This window comes from Coccinella septempunctata, chromosome 6 (assembly GCF_907165205.1).
Source record: "Coccinella septempunctata chromosome 6, icCocSept1.1, whole genome shotgun sequence".
Taxonomy (NCBI): Eukaryota; Metazoa; Arthropoda; class Insecta; order Coleoptera; family Coccinellidae; genus Coccinella; species Coccinella septempunctata.
Genome location: NC_058194.1, coordinates 18,756,484 through 18,777,376, shown reverse-complemented (window position 1 = coordinate 18,777,376; position 20,893 = coordinate 18,756,484). Strand labels below are relative to the sequence as shown.

At 35.0% G+C, this 20,893-nt stretch overlaps 1 protein-coding gene across 6 annotated transcripts in view; it reads left to right on the top strand.

Moving 5' to 3' along the window:
* LOC123315487 overlaps positions 1–20,145 on the top strand; it is a 48,284-nt gene extending 28,139 nt beyond the window's left edge. For 2 of the 6 annotated variants that reach the window (XM_044901191.1, XM_044901192.1), the window contains 4 exons: positions 4,044–4,319; positions 10,622–10,839; positions 17,515–17,547; positions 18,928–20,145. In XM_044901191.1, coding sequence (XP_044757126.1) covers positions 4,044–4,319; positions 10,622–10,839; positions 17,515–17,547; positions 18,928–19,008 — 608 coding nt within the window. In that variant the 3' untranslated portion in view covers positions 19,009–20,145. The remainder of the gene's footprint in view (positions 1–4,043; positions 4,320–10,621; positions 10,840–17,514; positions 17,548–18,927) is intronic. The other 4 variants (XM_044901195.1, XM_044901196.1, XM_044901194.1 and 1 more) reach the window with 3 other exon arrangements.
* Positions 20,146–20,893: the final 748 nt, after the last annotated feature.

Genomic DNA, 20,893 nt, shown 5'->3' with positions numbered 1-20,893 from the left:
AATACATACTGTAATATCTATAATTTTGTTATCTTCTATCATTTTCGAAAATAAAAAGCGAGAACTTTATGAGTTTATGTAAAAAATAGTTATAATCCGGAAAACTGTTTTTAAAACTGAAGCTATAAAGTCAGATTTGGAAATAAAAAAGGCGGCAGTTCAAAATTTGTAGAATATGAGCAGAAGGGGGGACATTGCTATTGAAAAAAAAATCATTTTCATTGTTTGTCATTTTTTTTCATCCAAATATTGAGTTACCTTAGATAAAAAAAGTGTTGTTAATTTTAATCCTAGTATATATTCATCTTCTTATTGAATCGTGAAAACTTTGATACCCCCTGGATTTGTTCAACATAATAATATTTATTATTCTATAAAAGTTGCTTTTTTTATTTAAGCGTTAAACGTATGTAAGGATTTGTCAGACGAAAAATATTCAAAATTTTCCGAGTATAGAAATGATCGAATAAAAAATAAGATACCCATTTGATTAACAGGATTAATAGGAATAAATTTGGAGTTAGCTTCAGAACCTCAAAATAGTTCCTATGGAGTAATGTCCGCAAACACTCCTTTGAAGAATTACGTTGCTTCATAGCTGACGACTTGATTATGGGTTCATTCAAATTTTTCATAGTGAGTAGTGAGACAAAGATAAACGAACGATATTTTGCAGAGGCATTTTTCAAATAGTGATGCACCTAAAGAACACACTTTTTCACTCATCCTCCCTAGCTACAGAGCGATGAAATTGATAACCTTTTTTTATTTTCCACAATAACTTTTCATTCATGCTGTGAATATAATCATTAATCATTAAAAAATATGCATTGAAAAGTCGATTTTATTTGGAATCAAGTTTGTTCGTGAAAGAATGAGAAATAGGTCCCTTGGTATGTTTTTGAACACGATTCGTAATATTCGTCATTTGAAAAAATTCGGCACAAATCAACTTCACATAAGTGCTCGTCAAAATTATGGAACAAATTAATTTTCTCAGAAGAAAAATATTTGGCAAAAAAATCCTGAAACAGGTCAATTTTTGTTTCACTCTTACTCTTACCAAATTTTTATGCATTTTTGAACGATTTTTGTTTCCCCTATGTGCCATCCCCATCGATCCTCTAAATTTTTTGAATAGGGAAAGTGGGTCGTGTGGTACTTTTTTGGCAAGGTCTTTGTATCTTCTTCACAGGCGTGCAGAAAATTTTTTTTTAAATTTGTTCAAAACTGTACAGGTCGACTTTCCTTCGGTGACAAATTTCATCAGGTACCATGGTCTAAAAGTAAATGAGCCATGACAAATTGCACATACTGAAAACCTCTATGAACTAACTAATTTTTCAAAAGAAAAAAGAATTTTCTCGTAAATTTCTGCAGGCCTGTGAAGAAGATACAAAGACTTTCCAAAAAAGTACCACATGACCCACTTTCCCTATTCAAAAAATTTGGAGGGTTGATGGGGATGGCACAGGGCGCAACAAAAATCCTTCAAAAATGCATAAAAATTTGGTAAAAGTGAAACAAAAATTGACCTGTTTCTGATTTTGTTGCCAAATATTTTTCTTCTGAGAAAATGAATTTGTTCCATAATTTTGACGCGCACTCTATAAGCCTAGCAGAGGAGCAGGACAATACAGTATAGTTTACTGAGTTACAGTGCAAGCGGCGAGTTGAAATAAATAGTAGTGACATAGTTAGTTATTTATTAGTGTTAGTATATCTATAAATAAATAGTCTTAATCGGTTGGACGTTTTAATTGAGTGAAGAAAATAAAGCGTTACAATATTTTAGGTTTGTTCGTAGAGTAGAGTGGTTTGACCACAGCCGTCTATAGAGAAAGCCTGGAACACAATCTGACAACGCTGCAGATTGGCCAACTTGGTGGGCCGACTTTAGTTTTGTACGTAGCGCTGTATGCTTGCGTTTCCGAATCCTATAAACGTTATTAAATGATTATTGAAATGTTTTTTTGACGGAAATCTTGAAAGAATATAGTATGATGCTCTACTTATTCAATAAATTGAATTCATAGCGGAGATAATAGTTTGCACAAGAATTGAATTCGGCAAATATTCCTGAAATAATTTTCAAATCAAATTATGGAGGGTAGAGAGTCTCTCTACCCTCCATAAATCAAATGAAAGGATTTTCATTTTATTTTAGGCAAATGATATTTGTTTTTCAATTTATTGTTCAGCAAGAACCACGGGAAGGTGTAGGGGTTTCTCTTGCCATAAAATTGTGTAAATGAAGTTATAAAACCGATCATGAAATACTTGAAGGAGCGAGTGAACGGGACATGTATATAGGAATGTGAACATATTGCAGAAATGAATCGACATATTCGGTTGAACAAGTTCAGTTACACATTTTTCACAATCAACTCAATAAACTATGTACTTTGAATGAACAAAATATACTCAAACATAACATCATTTTTAAATACAATACAACATACTCAAACATAACATATTCTATTCTTAAACATAACATGATATTCTCAAACATAACATATTCTATTCTTAAACATAACATGATATTCTCAAACATGAAATAATTATTAATTAGATCATCAAAATCTTTATCGGAATTTGAAAAAGCCTCGATTTCATTATTGTTCCTACTTAAAATTGTATTCCTTCTAGACTGTGGATCTTTTCTTTTTTTATGAACTGGTTTTGAAAGATAAGCTGGACAATTTGGACAAATTTTTGGAACCGCGTTTTCTGTTAATTTTGGAGATCTTAATGATATGAGTTTAAATGAACCATCCGGCTGTAAATGCTTATCATATCTGATTATATCGGACTCTTCAAATATGTTTTTCACAAACACCACTATGAACGGTGGGAACGAAATTTTTTCGTGGGATATATTTGAGCCATAAAAGCTTCCTTTCTTCATTTTTGGGGAAACCGAAGCAACTCACATAACGGTCTTTCTGGGTTAAGAAATAGTTACTTTTACAAGAAGGTACACAACATTTCTTGACCATGATTGAAAATGGCTTCTTCACGGAAGTTCATAAGGCTATGTACTTACGGTTAAAAAAGGAATCCAATACAAAATGCACTATAACACTACTTACACTCTTCACTTTAATGTATAACAGAACGAAAAAACTGAGAAGCCACAAGATTTCACAAGTTTCATACTACTTGTTTCAAAAACTTCACGCCGACGCGGTTATTCACCAACTAAACTTACGAATTGTAAGCGTCATGCGTATCAAGGACATGATAGAGTCGGCCCTACTGCGACGTTGCATTTTAATCGTGAACCAGGCTCTCCTTAAAGACGGCTGTGGTTTGACCATCTGTATTATAATATAGATGGTCAAACTGACATTCGAAATTAAACACGTCATTCCTGCGGAGCATGAGAAAATCTTGACGGTTTTTTGATGTTGTATGAAAACAGAGCAAAGGATACCTATATTTCATTCCTTTGAAGAAATACTATCATTTCTCCGATATGACTCAATTTAGTTTTCAATAGTAACAGTACTACAAATTAAATTACAACTTTCAAATACCTTATGATTTCACCCCTCTGCAAAATTAAATTTGTTTATCCTAGTTCGATTTTGAAAAAATTAAATGTGTCCATTACCAATTCGTCATCTTTAAAGCAACCTAACTCTTCAACGAAACATTTCGTTCATAAGAACTTCTAGTATTATTTTGAGGTTCTGAACCTATATCTAGATTTATTTCAGTTAATTCTGAGACACCCAGTATTATTATTCGTGGATGTCCCCTTATATGCTAGTTCGTTAATGCTTATTTTATTAAACATATACAAATCGTGGATTCGAAAGGTAGTACCCAGGAGAGCATCAAGGCGTCTAAATATTTACATATAAAATACTGAGTACAATTTCAGCTCGTGTTACCAAACTGAATTTTTTTGTCTTTATTATCGACTTCTAAAAAGTCGTATAATAGTTCCTGGTTGAATTTCCGATAACATATGCATTAATTGTAAAGAAATACAAAATATCCTGAAGGTTGTTGGAATACATGAAGCCATGTTACAGGTTCTTTACCATTGCCAATCATCGATAGAAGTTTGACGTCAGCATCTCGCACTTCAAGTCGTAGGACGCTGGCATCGATACAATCGCGTAGAGCTAGCAGTGCGCAGGGTTGTCGCGCAGGCATCTCAGTCGTTTCCTCTTCCAGAACAGGTGCGGCCCGATCTGCCGCCATCTTGCTTCTCTCTTGCCAATATGATTTCGACGCGCGCAACTACAATTACGAGACAGAACCTGCAATAGTACAGCTCAGGCCTACTGCGCAAGTTCGATATTTCGGTATATAACATGCGTATATCAAGAAGTCAGTTGAATTAATGTTGTGGTTAGTGGATCATGATTGTGACTGGAATCGAAAACTGCTTTACCTTCTTGATTTAGAATAAGATGGAAATTTTATGTGACGTACAGAACAGTTTTAATCGGTTGCTCGTGGCCATCATCGATATTTTTGACGTAATTCAAGATTTTAACGGTGTTTTGCTCACAACTACTCTTGCATTCTAAGCTTTATACCATTACGTCATTCGAGAGCTGTATCTGAATTTGTCTTTCTTACATATGTCAGATAGGAACATCATTCAAACTGTCACCCGTCTTACCAGCAGGATTATACCCGAGTGTTATCTCAATACAAATGATTTTTAAGGGTTAAAGCAAAGAGAAACCTCTTTAGTTGAAGCCTATTGACTCACTACTGCGCCATCTACAGCTGGCCTTCCAGTTCCAGATTTCTATTCTAGTATCTGGAAAGGCTCCAAGGAGGTTATGTCCCCACTCCTACAAATTTCTTATCAAAAGCATTTTTTCCGTTGCCACCCTGTGAACAGCAGTATTTACTCCTCCTCACCACAGAATCTGCACTCGTCACTTTCTAATGAACCCATTATCAACAGATTCTTCCTGATACAACCGTAGATCTATCTACGGATACAACACTGCGATATTTTGTAATAAAGCCTGTGAGGTGTTCTAACCCCAAACTCTTTCTCTTATAAGTAGAGTCTCCTAACTATAATGCAATACCTAAAATCCTTTCCTTCCCTCGAATCTGAGAAAAACAGACTGTGGTGTACCATTGCAATTAATACACTAGAGATTGTACTAGCAATGATCTATATTCAAAGTTAACTGTAGAAAACGTGCCACCTTGCTATACTGATAAGCTCCAATAAGAGCGAAACCGGCTTATCGCTATTCTCCTTCGATGACGGAAAGTTCTCTATGGTTAACTTTGAATTTAACCGTTGCCAGTACAGTTTCTATTGTATTATTGTTCACAGTTATTTATAGTAGGTACGTCACGTCTATCCTGTAGTCAGTTAGTGATATGGATTCTTGGAAATAAGTGATTCCAAATAATTGACGAGCAACTTCCTACAGTTTTTTCACCTACTTCCATTGAGGAGGACTCATTCTCAAAGACTCAAGTGTTTATCAATTTGTACGTGTTTTTACTACAAACTCCATCAAAACTGCAGTGAGACTTTGAATAAATCCAGTAAAGCAAAGAAAGTTTTTTGTTGTAAATATTCTTGGACAGATCGATTAGTATTTCAAATTTCGCACTTTTGAATGTGAGAATATGTTATAGAGCAGTGGTTCCCAAATAGTGGTCCGTGGACCACCAGTCGTCCGCAGAAACCAAAATATGGTCCATTTTTTTTTGCAAACTTCAATTGTGATTATACGTAAAAAATTCCAGAAAGATTCCAGAATCAATTAGATAATCGTCAAGACCGAACGGCTGCATCGAGCTCCATAAAACTTTCAGTTTTATCACTGGGAGAGTGGCTCTTTCAGAATATGTATCAATGTATCACATTCCCATCTACGGTTATTGTTATTGAGAGATAATCCACTCGAAAGGTGACTATCGAAAATTTTCCAAAAATATTGAATCAATTAAATAATCGTCAAGACCGAACGGCTGCATCGAGCTCCATAAAATTTTCAGATTTATTACTAGAAGAGCTGCTCTTTCAGAATATGTATCACATTTCCATCTACGGTCCTGTTATTGAGAGATAATCCACTCGAAAAGTGACTATCGAAAAATTTCTAAAAAGATGGAATCAATTAAATAATCATCAAGACCGAACGGCTGCATCGAGCTCCATACAATTTTAAGATTTATTACTGGTTTAGCACAGGTGATCCCTGCTAACAAGAATAATATAAAAGAGGTCCCTGGTCAAGAAAGGGTTGGGAACCCTTGTTATAGAGCGTGTCCCAAATTTGAGAAATTACATAATCGATAATTCTTTTAAATGGCTATCCCAATTTTTATGATTATTCTTAAAGGCTATATCAAGTTACATATGGGTACCAAAAAGCAAATTTTATTCAGTTCGAAGATGAAGAAATTCGATCTATCTGATGTCAAATCAAATATGTTTCTTCAATTTATGCTCCAAAAGTTTTCCTTGTCCATTAGATAATAGACATTGTTCAGCTCTAGCTACATACCGGACCACAAAATATTTGCCAATTTAACAACTCATTCAACCGCTTTAAGTAATGGCTCAAATGAAAAATACCTTCTTTAAAGAATTTGATCTCCAAGCATAATAAATAGTAAGTATATAACTATAACTTTTTAGGTTGCCGTTTTTCATAAATTGTGTGAGTTGGTTGTGACAAAACATCTGTTAAAATTCCCATGAAAAATCATATCATTCAAATTTTTGCATTTATCCGAAGAAGAAAACAACGCGAATATTTGGAAATATTTCCGATCTGAGAAATCTTCAGATCCTTTTGAAATTAACATTCTAGAGTGTTCACCTGGTAATATATGCAGATAATATGCTTCCTTCCGAAATTCTTCTGTTTAAAAACAGTTCTTTCAGGGAATCGAGATTTCAACTCTAAAATTGAAGAAAACTAAGTTTGCGCTGCTCTAATAGCTTTGTTCAGAGTTATGCTTATGAGGAGAACTAAAGGTTGTACATGTGGCTTGTTTTTCATGGAAATCTTCCTTCTTGGTGTACTCAACCAATATTCAACACGTTACACTTGACAAAAACACACCTTGATAACGAAAATTTATATGATATAATTTTCTTTGTGTATTGTTATCTCATGCTAGGTAAAAAAAAGGAAAAAGCTGGCCTCGTGTATTCACCTTATTGATGATAAATGGACGATGGTTAGGTAATTAAAGGAAAATATTAAGCCACATCCAATTGCGGTTACCGCACACAATTCGTTCTTGATATTCGTAAATTGATATGAATGAATAAATGTGGGTCATTGAATATTAAGTTGAAAAAATGATAAAGATCCACTGCCATCTTTGAGATGCGAATATAAGAGATGCTGATTTCTAATAAGACGGCATGCAGGTGACCATTTCAAGGATTTTTAGTAAGGGTACACAGTAAATCACCTTATAACCATGCAAATGCTAGTTAATTGTGCAGCTCTTTCCGGTGAAAGCAATGGTTAACAACGATGAATACTTATAGTTCAGTAAAGCACTGAGAGTCTACGTTATGAAATTTTGTCTATGAGATTAAACCCTAAATAATTACTATACTACTACTACTAATACTGTCTTCAATTCCGCTATTGAACAAAAGCTTTTTGCTCGACTAATAAAAAGATTTTGATGCTCATAGGTAAAACTAAATTCATATGGAAACCCCCTACCTTTTATATAAAAAAAGCATATGAAAGAAGAAGGTGGCGTTATTAACCCATGTTTTCATGATTTAAGATTAAGAATCCAAACATTCTGACTATTCTCAAATGTCTTATAAAAATTAAATAACATAATTTGTGGAGGAGAATAACAATGTTTGTTTCGATAAACTATTGGCTAAACAATTTACGTTCCACAAATTTCAGTTGAAAAAAAAAATATGTATCTAATTATCATTTAGTATTTCTTTTAAGTATTTCTTCTGCCTTTCTACTCCAGAGGAGATCTTTTCTATATGTTGGTTTTTTTCATCATCTTGTCGCTGGGAAGATTCGCTGTTGGGATTTACTTGGTCGGAGAAGCCCAGGCTCTCTGATTTCCAATACTCCCAATAGTCATTACCAATACCTTCCCTGGATATTCTTAGAATGGCCCAATCATCGAACTCTAAAAGAGTCCAATGGACCCAATCTATCTATAAATAACAAGATGAAGAAGAGTGAGATCTGTACCTAATGCTCTCCCATGCCCTAGTAGATTACGTTCTCATAGCTAGGTTTTGTATTCTATCGAAGTTTTTCCTCGTAGTGTTCTAACTTGTCTTGGTGTCCCAGACTATTGCCTTTTAAGTGATTATTGGTCTCACAGTCATGACAAACATCCATCGCAGTATTTTCATCACATAAGATGCTCTCGAATTTTCCTCTTACTTTTCAACATACATACATCTCTTGGTGTTTTGACAAGCCTGGTACAAATATAGTGGGTATTTCTTTTGGTGAAAATTACATGGAACTAAACTAGTGTTCCACAACAAATTTTAATCTAAGGAGAATCTGTAATTAGATATTAGTTTACCTTATTAACCTGCAGTCGAATGTTAATCATCATAAATTAAATTCCTGCATGATAAGGACGAACATTAGGTAAGGAATTTTCAATTTGGGGCATCTCTTTCAATAGCGCGAGGAAATCGAAAATAAATAATTATTTGCTGCAGTTTTTTATGAATATAAAAATTAGAGTGAGAGGTTTCTTCGATAATAAGGTGACTCCTGCCTAGTCTTTACTATAATTTCTCAATTGTTCCCAAGCACCAACATCCATTAAAACCAACGAATTTCACTGTGAAAAATATCATCCTTTAGTCACTCACAAGAAGGATAAACTTAGTTGAAAAAACACATATCTGGAAAAAAGGAAAAATTACATAAATTATAAGAAATTGAGCCATTATAAATACCTTTCAGTTCCATTGACATCAACTCATCATAATAAGTATTTTATTTTAGTTACGTATTTTTCAAGTGAAGCATTGTTTTCGCAACATTTGTTTTCAATTTAAATTCACGGTGAAAGGCAAGGACGGTAATATTAAAATAAAGTTAATCACCAGCTATTTCTCTTCTATTTGAGAGTTTCCACAAGAATGGTACTTGAAATATTGATCACCTAATATTTTTTAACTTCAAAACACTATCAAACATTGTCACAACTTGGAAATAACTGTATTCAATGTGAGTAGGATTCATATTATCATTATGCTGAGCAACAATATACATCGAACAAAAATTGAGGTAGTTTAAGATCGTACTGTATATAATCTCATTTCACGACTAGGTACCTACCTCGGTACCTACCTACTAAAATGTTTTTGAATCATTTTTTTTTACTATATAATTTATCTTCCATAACCCTATCGAAACATCTCAAATCATTGGGTCGGAAGACTGATGTAAGTAATATAGGTGAAAGGAGTCTTTAGGAATTTTTGAATCATAAAAGAAGCACAGAGATGGCAAGATGGCCGTGGTAATACCATTTGTTTTTGTATTTATTTTGATTGAAGGTTGGAGGTAATCAACTAGTCAGTTAACACCCACTACACGATATCCTTTACTTCACACCCTCTACAATATGAGTTATACTATTTTTGTGTAGCTTTGCATGAAATGCATGTGACGCATGTAGCTCATGACTGAAGAGGATTTGAAACAGGTGGTGTTGAAAAACTCTTATAGAGATTAAGAGATTGAATGCTATGGAACCAATAATTCACTTTTAACCCTATTATCTCAAGAATCTGGAATCTAGTTTACAATATATTGACTGTTGAAAACAATTCAATGAATGAAGACTATTTTGCCAATACTTAATTGGTTATCATTTCCTCAAACATAATTTTTTTTATATTATACATAATAGCTGTATAATTCAGTTTTCCTGTAACATGGATACAACAGAAAGCGTTGCAGAGAGCACAGATAGACATACACATATGCAGACAGTAATTTTTCTAATCTGCATCCTATGATTTATCCTTAGCTAGGAGCGAGGAATGTCGAAAATATGAAGAGAAAAGACCTAGGAAGCATTCATATTGTACCAACTGGGAAATTTTAAAGTTGTAACACTATAAACATCACTGTGTTGCAATTTACGGAAGTGTGAACGACGAAAATTTCATTCCCTTTCCAAATCACCGAATTTATAACAGCAGCAAAACAGGAGCTCATAAAATATTCCGTATTAATTAGCAATAAAAGCAGTGGATAGAATGTGACGTGTGAAATATTCAGTTTCATCAGTGAACGCCATCTAATTTGCCTCAGCACAATGAGTAAAATGATGATACCCTAATGCATGATAATGTATGATAGCAATCTTCATTCAGTTTATTAAAAACTCTTCTCCTCGTATACTTCCATTACGAACTAATGAGCATATTAATTACACACCATAATAACAATGACGTATGACTCAAATAAAAAAACATCACGCATTTCGTAATTTTTTGTTGGATTTTTTCTCATATGGCGTTGTCGACACCACCTATTTCGGCATTCACCACAAACGTTACATTTCTGCATGTTTGTTTCAAATAAGGACCAAGTTTTCACGTGATCGTCTTCCTCAAACTGATTTCTTTCTAAAGGGTCTCGAAGGCCTAGCATCACATCTATCCACAGTGGTAGTTCTATAAGAAGCTACAGTGCTCGAAGGTATGAAAAAGAGAGACTGGAAAAGGAAGAAAGAGAGCGAGAAAGGAGATTGGGAAGATTCAGTGCTTCGAACTCCAGAGATAGGGTAGCACCAAGCCCCAGCCCTCATTCAACCGACGACCTTCTCCCAACCCTTGAGGAAGATAAGCAGGTATGCAGGCAACTATCAATGACTAGAAGCTTAGATGAAATGAAGCTTGTGCCTTCGATGCCAAGGTGCTAGATCTGTTATAATTCACTTGGTTGTGGTAGAGATGTAATTTTCCATTCATACATGACACACACACACAGTATACAATTTCTTTTATTGTCATTCAGTTTACATAGATAAATGATAGAGTGCACAAAGAAATTAAGTTATTACCTACACAATATTTTGTGTGACTTTATTGTTGTTAATGTTGTCTAGATATAATACTACACTACATGTGTACTGAAGTTTTGCTTTTTTGTAACGGTTATATTATCTCATTATTGAGTTCTCGTAAATCGACTGGCGCTGTTGAATTTCGAAATAGGAATTTATAGGAATATTCGATCTCGGACAGGTAATTTTGTGGGTTGGTAAAAGAGAGATGAGCACTTTCACTACAGTCTAGATTTTTATTCACACACAAGAAATATACAGTTAAATCTATTTCAAAAAGGTACTCACTCGTTTTCGTCGTAATGTGGAAGAGACCCTTTCTGTCCGAATCCGCTCATTTTATCCCTTCATCCCCACTCGTTTCTAAACTTTCTCGACTTTTCGGTACTGACAGAACCCCACCAACTCTGAGGTTCGCAAAGTTGTCAATAGGGGAGGCGTTGCCAGATTTAACATCCTCCCACACGAGAAAAGAGTGAGGACTTCACAACTTTGCAAGATTCGGACACTGACATTGGGTGTTAACATTAAGAAAAACAACACAAACAATACATAAGCACGAACAATCTGAGTGAAAACGAGTACAAACACTTTCGAAAAATCACATTAGAATACAAAAATAACATTAGAAAATACAAAAAGAAATATAAACAATAACAAAACAAAAAAAACCTAAAATATATTCACAAATCAAGGCGTCTGGGTTCTTTGGAAATACGCCCGCTTCTAGTTCTAATCTGTTTGTCTTCCTTGACATTTTTTACATTAATATTTTCCCTATCACTGCTTGCTAATGCGATTAAGGCGGAATTTTGAATTTTTGATCTCTTCAATTCCGACAGTACTTCTGTTTCGTCTATATTTTGATCGGGAAAATTAGGCCAATTTTCTTCATTCTTTTTGAGCCAATCCGGACCCTCCCACCACCGAGATTCTAATAACTGATCAACCGTACATCCTCGTGATGGCAAGTCAGCAGGATTCATATTGCCCGGAATATGCCGCCATTGCTTAACTTCCGAAATATTTCTTATTTCTTTGATCCGATTCGCGACAAAAACGCTCCAATTATCTTCCCTATTGATCCACGTGATAACCGTTGACGAGTCTGACCAGTAAAATACTTCATCTATTTTAAAATCCATTGCGTTCAAAATATGCCTAGTTAGTCTTGCACCAATCGTTGCCGCTAATAATTCCAATCGTGGTATACTTATAGAATTACCCGTGTCACCTTTTTTGGCAGGCGTAACTTTAGTCTTTGCTTGTACAAAACGAAGCTGCACGTCCCAACCCTTTTGAATTCTTAAAAAAATTACCACAGCATATGCTAATTTACTGGCATCGACAAAGGTATGTAAACTTACTTCTACGTCCGTTTCCGATTGCTTGACGCCTAACATGCAACGCGGTATCTTTACTTCCGACAATTTTGTTAATTCTTTGATCCAAACCAAAAAACGTTTCTTAATACTTTCGTTCACTTCTTCATCCCAACCAATTTTAGCTGCCCACGCTTCCTGTAACAAAATTTTGGGACCGAGTGATATTGGGCATACAAAGCCTAGCGGATCGAAAATGCGATGTGCTACCGATAAAATTACCCTTTTAGTTATCTTGTCAACCGCGACTTTCTCAATATTCGAAATATTTAGCGCTAGCGTGTCGTTCTCTTTATCCCATTTCAAGCCAAGTACTCCGCAAACATTATTCAAATTGTCATGAGTATATTCCCATCCACGTAAATCAAAAAGACCTGTCTCCATCACAGATTTTGCTTTACATTTGAAGTCAGCTAATTGTTCGAAGTTATCCACACTCGCTACACAATTATCCACATAAAAACTACGTTTGAGCTTCGAGACGTAGAAGTATTCAGAGACAAATATACCGCGTTCACTTTCAATTGATTTCAAATAATTTTCTAAATGTAGACTGATGGTCGCCCCTAACATAAATGGACTGCTACAAACACCAAAAACTACCCTACAGTGTCTGAACATTATCAGATTGCCCTGCGCGTCATACCAAAGAAATCTCAAAAAATCCCTATCTACGGGATCAATACTTATTTGAAGAAACGCTTTTTTGATATCAGAAATCACACCAATTTTACCTTCTCTAAACCTCAATAAAATGTCCACGACTTCTTCGATAAGATTCGGTCCCTTTTCCAGACAGCTATTCAGGGATGGGCTGCCTGCTGACGCATCGAATATTGGCCTCGTCTTTGTTGTAGCTTCTTCTTTGAAAACCGGGCGATGTGGCAAATAAACACCCCAGTTGTCCATTTCTTGTGCTGGTACCTGCTCTATTATCCCCTCGTGGAGCCATTCTCGGAATATCCCATCATATTCCTGGAATTTCTGCATCTCTCGTAGATTCTTGACCATTTTTTCCAATCGTTGCATGGCCATGCTCTTGTTGTCCTCGAGCTCGGGGTGATAATCCAGCCATGGTAGTTTTACCTCATAACGACCTTCGGGGTTTTTCACAATAGATTCCTTGAAGTTCTGCTCAACTTGAATGTTATGATCCTTACGTGATTTATGATCTATAGGATCGTTTATTCCTATAACATCTAATGACCATAAATCTTTTATATCCACATCTTTTGTCAACATGGAGATAGACAAAACGGCCAAGTTTTCTTTATTTTCAGCGTTCTCCTTTGGCGGCATTTTACCCATCAATGTCCATCCCAGATGTGTTTCTACCGCTGTTAATCCACTTTCTGTTTGGTGTAACCGCCCTGTCAGCAACTTTCCCGCTATATCGGCGCCAATGAGGATGGATACGCACTCTTCTTCACTATCGACATCGCTCATTATAATGTCCCGTTTTTTCAGCTCTTCCAACCACGCACCTCTTTTTACACATGGTACATTCGAGCAAATCACTTCATCGCCGAGCGCTTCAAAATTGCACCAGTATGTTCCATCGAGATTCCCGACACGCACTTGGAACTTCTGGTGCGTCGCGACATCCGATTTACTTCCGCCGAAAAGTAAATGCACCATATCTTGCTGTCCATGCGGTTTATAATCCAATTTTTCAGCAAGTTTACTCAACACATACGAGTTTTGCGACCCGGTGTCGATCAACGCACGAACGACAACATCCTTCACTTCATTTCGCACTCGCACCCTTAGAGTCTGCATGAAAGTCGCGGGAATTTCGGCCGATGAAGCTAAAGCGCATTCTTTCGGAATGTTGACTGCACTTACCGAGCTTTCTGAATCGGACCGCGAACTCGGACGATTTCTTCGTCCCGGGCACATTATGTCCACGTGTCTCTTGCCGCATTTTGAACATTTCAATTTCGATCTACAATGCTTCTTTAAATGTCCGCTTTTCAAGCAACCGAAACAAACGCGCTTAATTTTTGCCGCTTCTTGTTTTTCCGATAGCGGCATTTTTTCCGCTTTGAAGCACTGTTCACTCATGTGGTTCGTTTTTTCACAAAAAACACACTTGTCCTCTTTCACTACCGAAGTAAGCAGATTCCGCGCACTCGGCAAGTTCTTTTCTGCTTTTCGCTCCCGTTCCGGTTTACCGCCTATGTCGAATCCCTTTACGGCCATAGAGATTCTCAGTTCGTTTTGAACCTCGGATTCCAAGAATCTTATAAGTCCATCGAGTCGCGTTTTTGACACATTCGACGCCTTTCCAACGTTACCATTTTCAGCTGCACTGTTAGACCGCTGCCACACTCGTAATAAGTCTTCTGGTAATGAGGATTCAACCAACGGATAAAGCATAGCCGCACACTTATCTGTCGTAACGCCTAGAGTTTCTAACGCCCGAATATATGACTCGATTCTGTCATAAAGCGAAGCGAGGATCACTTTTTTCTTCGCTACGGCATTTTCCAGAACCAATTGCAATAGCTCTCTCACATACACCTCAATTTGCAAATCCTCGCGCCCGAAACGTTTTGTCAGACCTTCGATGGCCTTTTGATAGTTTTCCCCGACCGGAGGGTAACTATTCACTAGATCTGCTGCTCTGGATCCTGGTACCATTGACTGCATCAGATACTGAAACTTGTCCTCATCGCGTAGTCCAGTGTCCTCGTGAATCTTGCTGAAAAGACTCCAAAATTTCAGCCACTCACGAATATCTCCGCTGAATTTGGCCAGTTCCACTTTTGGAAGATTGCACCTCGCTCTGGACGTAGAATTTCCACTGCTGCTGACACTTTGAGCCTTTTCTTGAATCGAAGCCATCCTTTCTTCGAACATGCATCTCGCTGTCAAGAATTGGCTCTCGTACCTTAAGTTTTCCTCGGAAGTCTTTTCTAAATCTTCACCCTCAATATCTTCAGCGATGAACATTTCTTCTAGGATCTTCTTGGAAATTTCTTCAAGCTCCTGGTGTCTTCTCTCTAGTCCTTCAAAGGCCGATTTAATCTCCACCGTACTTGATTTTTCTTGATCCATCAAGGCGTTCAGGGATCTGAGTGCCTTCGTGAAGGAGATGCGACTGATCGTCCTCTTCCTTAGATCCATTTTCGAACAAAAATTACCTCCGAATTCCTACACTAAGTCCTGTCACGGTCGCCAGATGTTGAATTTCGAAATAGGAATTTATAGGAATATTCGATCTCGGACAGGTAATTTTGTGGGTTGGTAAAAGAGAGATGAGCACTTTCACTACAGTCTAGATTTTTATTCACACACAAGAAATATACAGTTAAATCTATTTCAAAAAGGTACTCACTCGTTTTCGTCGTAATGTGGAAGAGACCCTTTCTGTCCGAATCCGCTCATTTTATCCCTTCATCCCCACTCGTTTCTAAACTTTCTCGACTTTTCGGTACTGACAGAACCCCACCAACTCTGAGGTTCGCAAAGTTGTCAATAGGGGAGGCGTTGCCAGATTTAACAGGCGCATCAGTTCTAAGGTCTATTCAACCTGATTATGCTCGTCAATGAAAACAACAAGATATAATATCGTTTAAATCAGAATACACAGCACAACGATTCATACGGATCCACTGACCTTTCATCAAATTAATTCAGGAATATTCGCTTCAAGATATTCATAGATACCACAGAACGTTCAGTGTTAATCTTTTTTTTTTAAAGAATGAAAGAATCAATAGTTTCATAGAAAAATTCTTGATTTGAATAAGAGAGAAAAAAGAAGTAAATGAAGAGAAAATTGCAGGTCTCGGTAGAGCTAGTACTTAGTTGGTCCCCGAGCTCGTCTCAAGCATTCCACTATTCGAGACAATTCATGAAATTCTTCTACAAATTGGTCGAAATATCCAGCAGAACGTTGGAAAGTTGTTGTAGATTATTTATCGGTTGTTTTATATAGGTTGTTAGGGAGGTGTCTAGACATCTCTGGCTAGACATGCTCGATGCTATGCATGTCTGGAGAGCGAGCTGGCCAGTCCATCCTTTCAATAATTTGAGCTTCCAGCGCTTCATTATTTTCACCAGTAGATTTCCTGTGTGCTACGTTTCAAACAAATACCACCCTATACACAATATATAGGACCTCCTCCAAAAAAAGTTGTGGGAACCATTAGCTGTTTCAAATATCTTCCACCTCTTTTCCTCCAAACAAGTGTCAATCGGAGTTAACAAAACGAAATCTAGTTTCATCCGTTTTTAGGTACTCCAGATGGATAATAAAGATTGATACAATTGCTTCGTGACAGTACGATAATATTCAATTTGCAAACTCTTGACATTCTTTACGTGTTTTACTTTCTTTTTCTCAAAAAGTTTATTCATAGTGTAGTATCAGTTTTTAATCTTTTTTTGAGATCCCTAAACATATAACTCAGACTTGTAAGAAACTCAGATTTTCTGTTGAACACATTTTTACTTCTAGAATTTAAAACCCACATGTGACTTTTCAAACCTGAAAAATGATTTTTCAATTAACAGTAGCGTAAATTTTAGCGGAATACCAGTAAAAATTATAGGTAACAAAAAGCTCCTTGCGTTTCGATGTATTTTTTTTGATTTCCCAGAGAAATTTCATAATGATCATATTCGAAAATTTACCTAGTTTCATTCATGTGTGCAGCCGGCTGTCAATAATTTTTATTATAGCTAGCAACAAGAAACCAAATCCTTTTCTATAAATCATTTATAATTTTTTTAACTTTCTGCAACAATTTCGAAATTTATGACTGTTTCCTTAATGATTGAGGCTTGAACATAGTATAAGGTGAAAGTGAACAGGTTTTTCCCAGATTTTCTGAATATTATTCCTTTCTATATATATTCATATTTATACTATATATGAAATCCCTTTTTTCATAAAATTTCATGCGATGAAAATTTCTGAGGCTCTTAAGCCGCCCCTGATGAATCGATATCGCTTAAAAAATTTCAATCGATTGTTATACATATGAAACAGTAGTAAATTTTCCTCAACATGTCTATAACTTATGCAAAAAAATATCTTATAATACTCAATTATGACTTCCATTTACAGAATGAAAATAGTTCGTGGCCAACGGTATACTACGTAAGATGAAAATATAATAGTTATATAATTATCGAGAATTTATGCACATAATTTTGCTATTTCAACGCAAATAGTAGTATATAGTTTGTTACATGTAGAAAAAAGTTTTGTTTCTATTCATCATCAAAACAATGGTAGCAAAAGAACTATGTCATTTTGTAGTTTCGCTAGTTTGATTTCTAAGCTTCTTGAGTAATCGTCAGTACATACATATCAGTTATTTAATTCATTATCTTTTTTCACAAAACTTAAATCAACTGTCGTTAAGTGCATGAACAAAGACGATATGAATACCTACATGAAAATAAACGGAGTATAAAAGATAGTGCCTTCAAGAAATTAGTAATTTCAAATCCTTTCGTGCTATTTATTGTACAGGAATCATCACTGATCGATAATTTCTCTAACATGTTATTGAAAAAATAATGAGTCATACAGAAAAAATTGGGGAAACACAGACTCGATAAAAAATTTTGTCCATGCTTATTATTTATACATATGTGCATATTCAAATTATTTCGCGTTTTTTCACCTAGTGGTTGAATGCATATCATATAAAAATTGTAATACTGATATGATCTACATCATTTCCACCGTAAATAGATTGTTTCCAATTTTACTGCATCAATACAGGGTGGGAATTTGACTTGTACCTATATTTTATCATAAGATTCCTGAGGTCAAAAGAAACACTTTTTCTCTTTGCCATTTTTTTTTGCTGGGTTGAAAAGATACAGGCAGTTGAAAATTTTATCGAATTTATCGAATGAAATGATTTTTGCAATATAGTTTTTCATTGATGTGATAAACCTTCTCCGAACTCGAAATTCCACCCACACCTTTCAGTTTTTTCATTATGGCATTATGTCATTATGACATATAGGTACCTAACATAAAAATACCAGAAATTTATAGAACGCAACTCTTAAAAGTAAAATGAAATTATTCATCATATTTTCTCTCGTATGTAATGCGCCGTTTAGAGTAATTTGATATTCAAAAATAAAACATATTTGTGGAATTCGAAAAGTTTAAAAGATCCACAGATGTGTAGCGTCATGCCCCTGTTTTGCCAGGGGTGGCATGGCTCATTATGAAAACTCAGAATGGCTATATCTTTTCCTCTAAGCTAAATCGGAAAAAATGGTAAAGGAAAAAACTGTCTCTTTTGACCTGAAGAATCTACTGTTAAAATATATGTATAAGTTAAGAACTCGTCCTGTATACAGGTATCTATATACTATTTCATTATCCTTAATCCCAGTGGCGACAGCTTTATAGGAATGCACCATGAAATTTTTAAGAAGCAGCTCATGTAGAATGACATTAGAGTAAACTAAGGAATATATAAGTAGCTAATTATTGTTCTAATATTTTCAGGTACCCCCACTAGCAATTAGAGAAGAATCTTCATCCAGTTTCCAAGAAGAAACCCCTTCCACTTCGAAACAATATACTTAAAAAAATCAGTATTACGACTATAGTTGCCTACTTAATGATAACGAAATGTTAAAAAGTGATAGTTAGGTATGCCAGTAAATTAATTCATGATGATGACTACGTAATGACAACTAGGTATTATCGAACATTTTGCAAATTATGTGTTGAAACATATCCAAATGAATTCGAATATAATGATATTCCCTGTACCCTTTCGACAACCTACCAATTAGAATTTAATAAGGTCTTTGTACTAAATCCTATAATGGATTGTTTTAGAAGCATCCTTGAGCTGGTCAACTGAAACAAATATTTACATTGAAATTTCATTAAAATTAGAAAAGTACAATGGATATTTTCCAGGTCAAATTCAAAATAAACGCTATTAATTTGGGAAATCATATTTCCTGGAGAAAATATCAATATATTTCTTATATTGACTAGCTTATAGAAATAATGGAAATCTGTTGATGATATTAGGACTTGAACATGTGGAGAATTCCCATATAGGTATATATTTGCTCAATTCGATAAATTCTCAAATCATGGAATAATTCATATCAGCATTTGACATTGTATAACTACTGTATTCATTACGCACTTTATAAAGCACAAAATATATTGCATAAAATTGTCGAATGACGCGCCTATTATGAAAATTGATCGGAACCATTTTTCAGTATCAAGTGATATTTTTCTACTGAATTTTTGAAATATATAATTGATGAACTGAACTGTCACTAAATAATCATTCCAGTTAATAATTAGGTGACTGCGCATGAGGAATGTCATCAAAGGTCTTCCACCAAAAGAAAATCAATCAAGTTGTTGTGTGTTTTCCCAAACAAGGATTCCGAATTTATTGCAAAAAACAGATTTCCATACTTTCTACGTAAGAACTTCTGCTTGATATAATCTGCAATTATATTGTCAACGTAGCTTGAATTTTTGGAAACAATTTTATTGGAAGGTGGATATAATTCAATGCAATTAACATGAATGAAGTTTGGTGTCGAATATAATTTTTATGAATGTTAAAATTATTTGTGAATTTTTATAGAAACAATATTGAAGGGTAAAATTACTGAATGATTAAATAATTTGTACCTAATTGAAACAATATATTGTACTCTATAATAAATGAGCTGAGTACTGTTACAGTTTTTTTTTATGCGTACGGATAAGTACAAAAAATTTGAAAAACCTCTACAGGAACAAAACAAATACTAATAAAAATCAGCACTTTCAGCTCTTGAGAAATATTGCAAAGATTTTTACCCAAATTTGTACATATTACTTCAAATACTTTGTGTACTTCCCGTAACAACAGCTGAAGAAACAGAGCGCAGTTTTTCTTCCTTAAGGAGACTTGAGACTTAAGACCTTCAGATTTCAGAAGCACTATGGTAGAAAACTGCTCGAATGAATTAGCTCTAATGCACATAAATTACTAGAGAGTCATTGATACAAAAATGGTTGTGACCAGATTTGCTAATGCTGGCCCAAGGCGCTTGGAGCTTTTATTTAATAACTAAAAACTAGTAAACTTTTTAATATTCGTTTTTTTATAGATTTATATTTACAAGAAATCAATGTTTTATTTTATTTGATAACTAAAAACTAGTTAATTCTGACATAATTTAATATTTTTTCTATTTTTGTTCTTCATAATTTTTTATAGTTATAAGAAATAAATGATTTTGTTACATTTTCCTCTTTAAGTGGATGTTAGCTGAGCTCCCCCAACACACCTTTCTGGGTACGCTCCTGAATTTGTTGAATAAATTTGGTGCTTATAAATAATTTGACTTGAATCTGTTAGTTTCACAATAGACAGAAGTAAAAAAAGTAATATTGCTTAAGAGCTTGTTCTTTCCTGTAACCTGCATCACATTTTTTCTTCTTA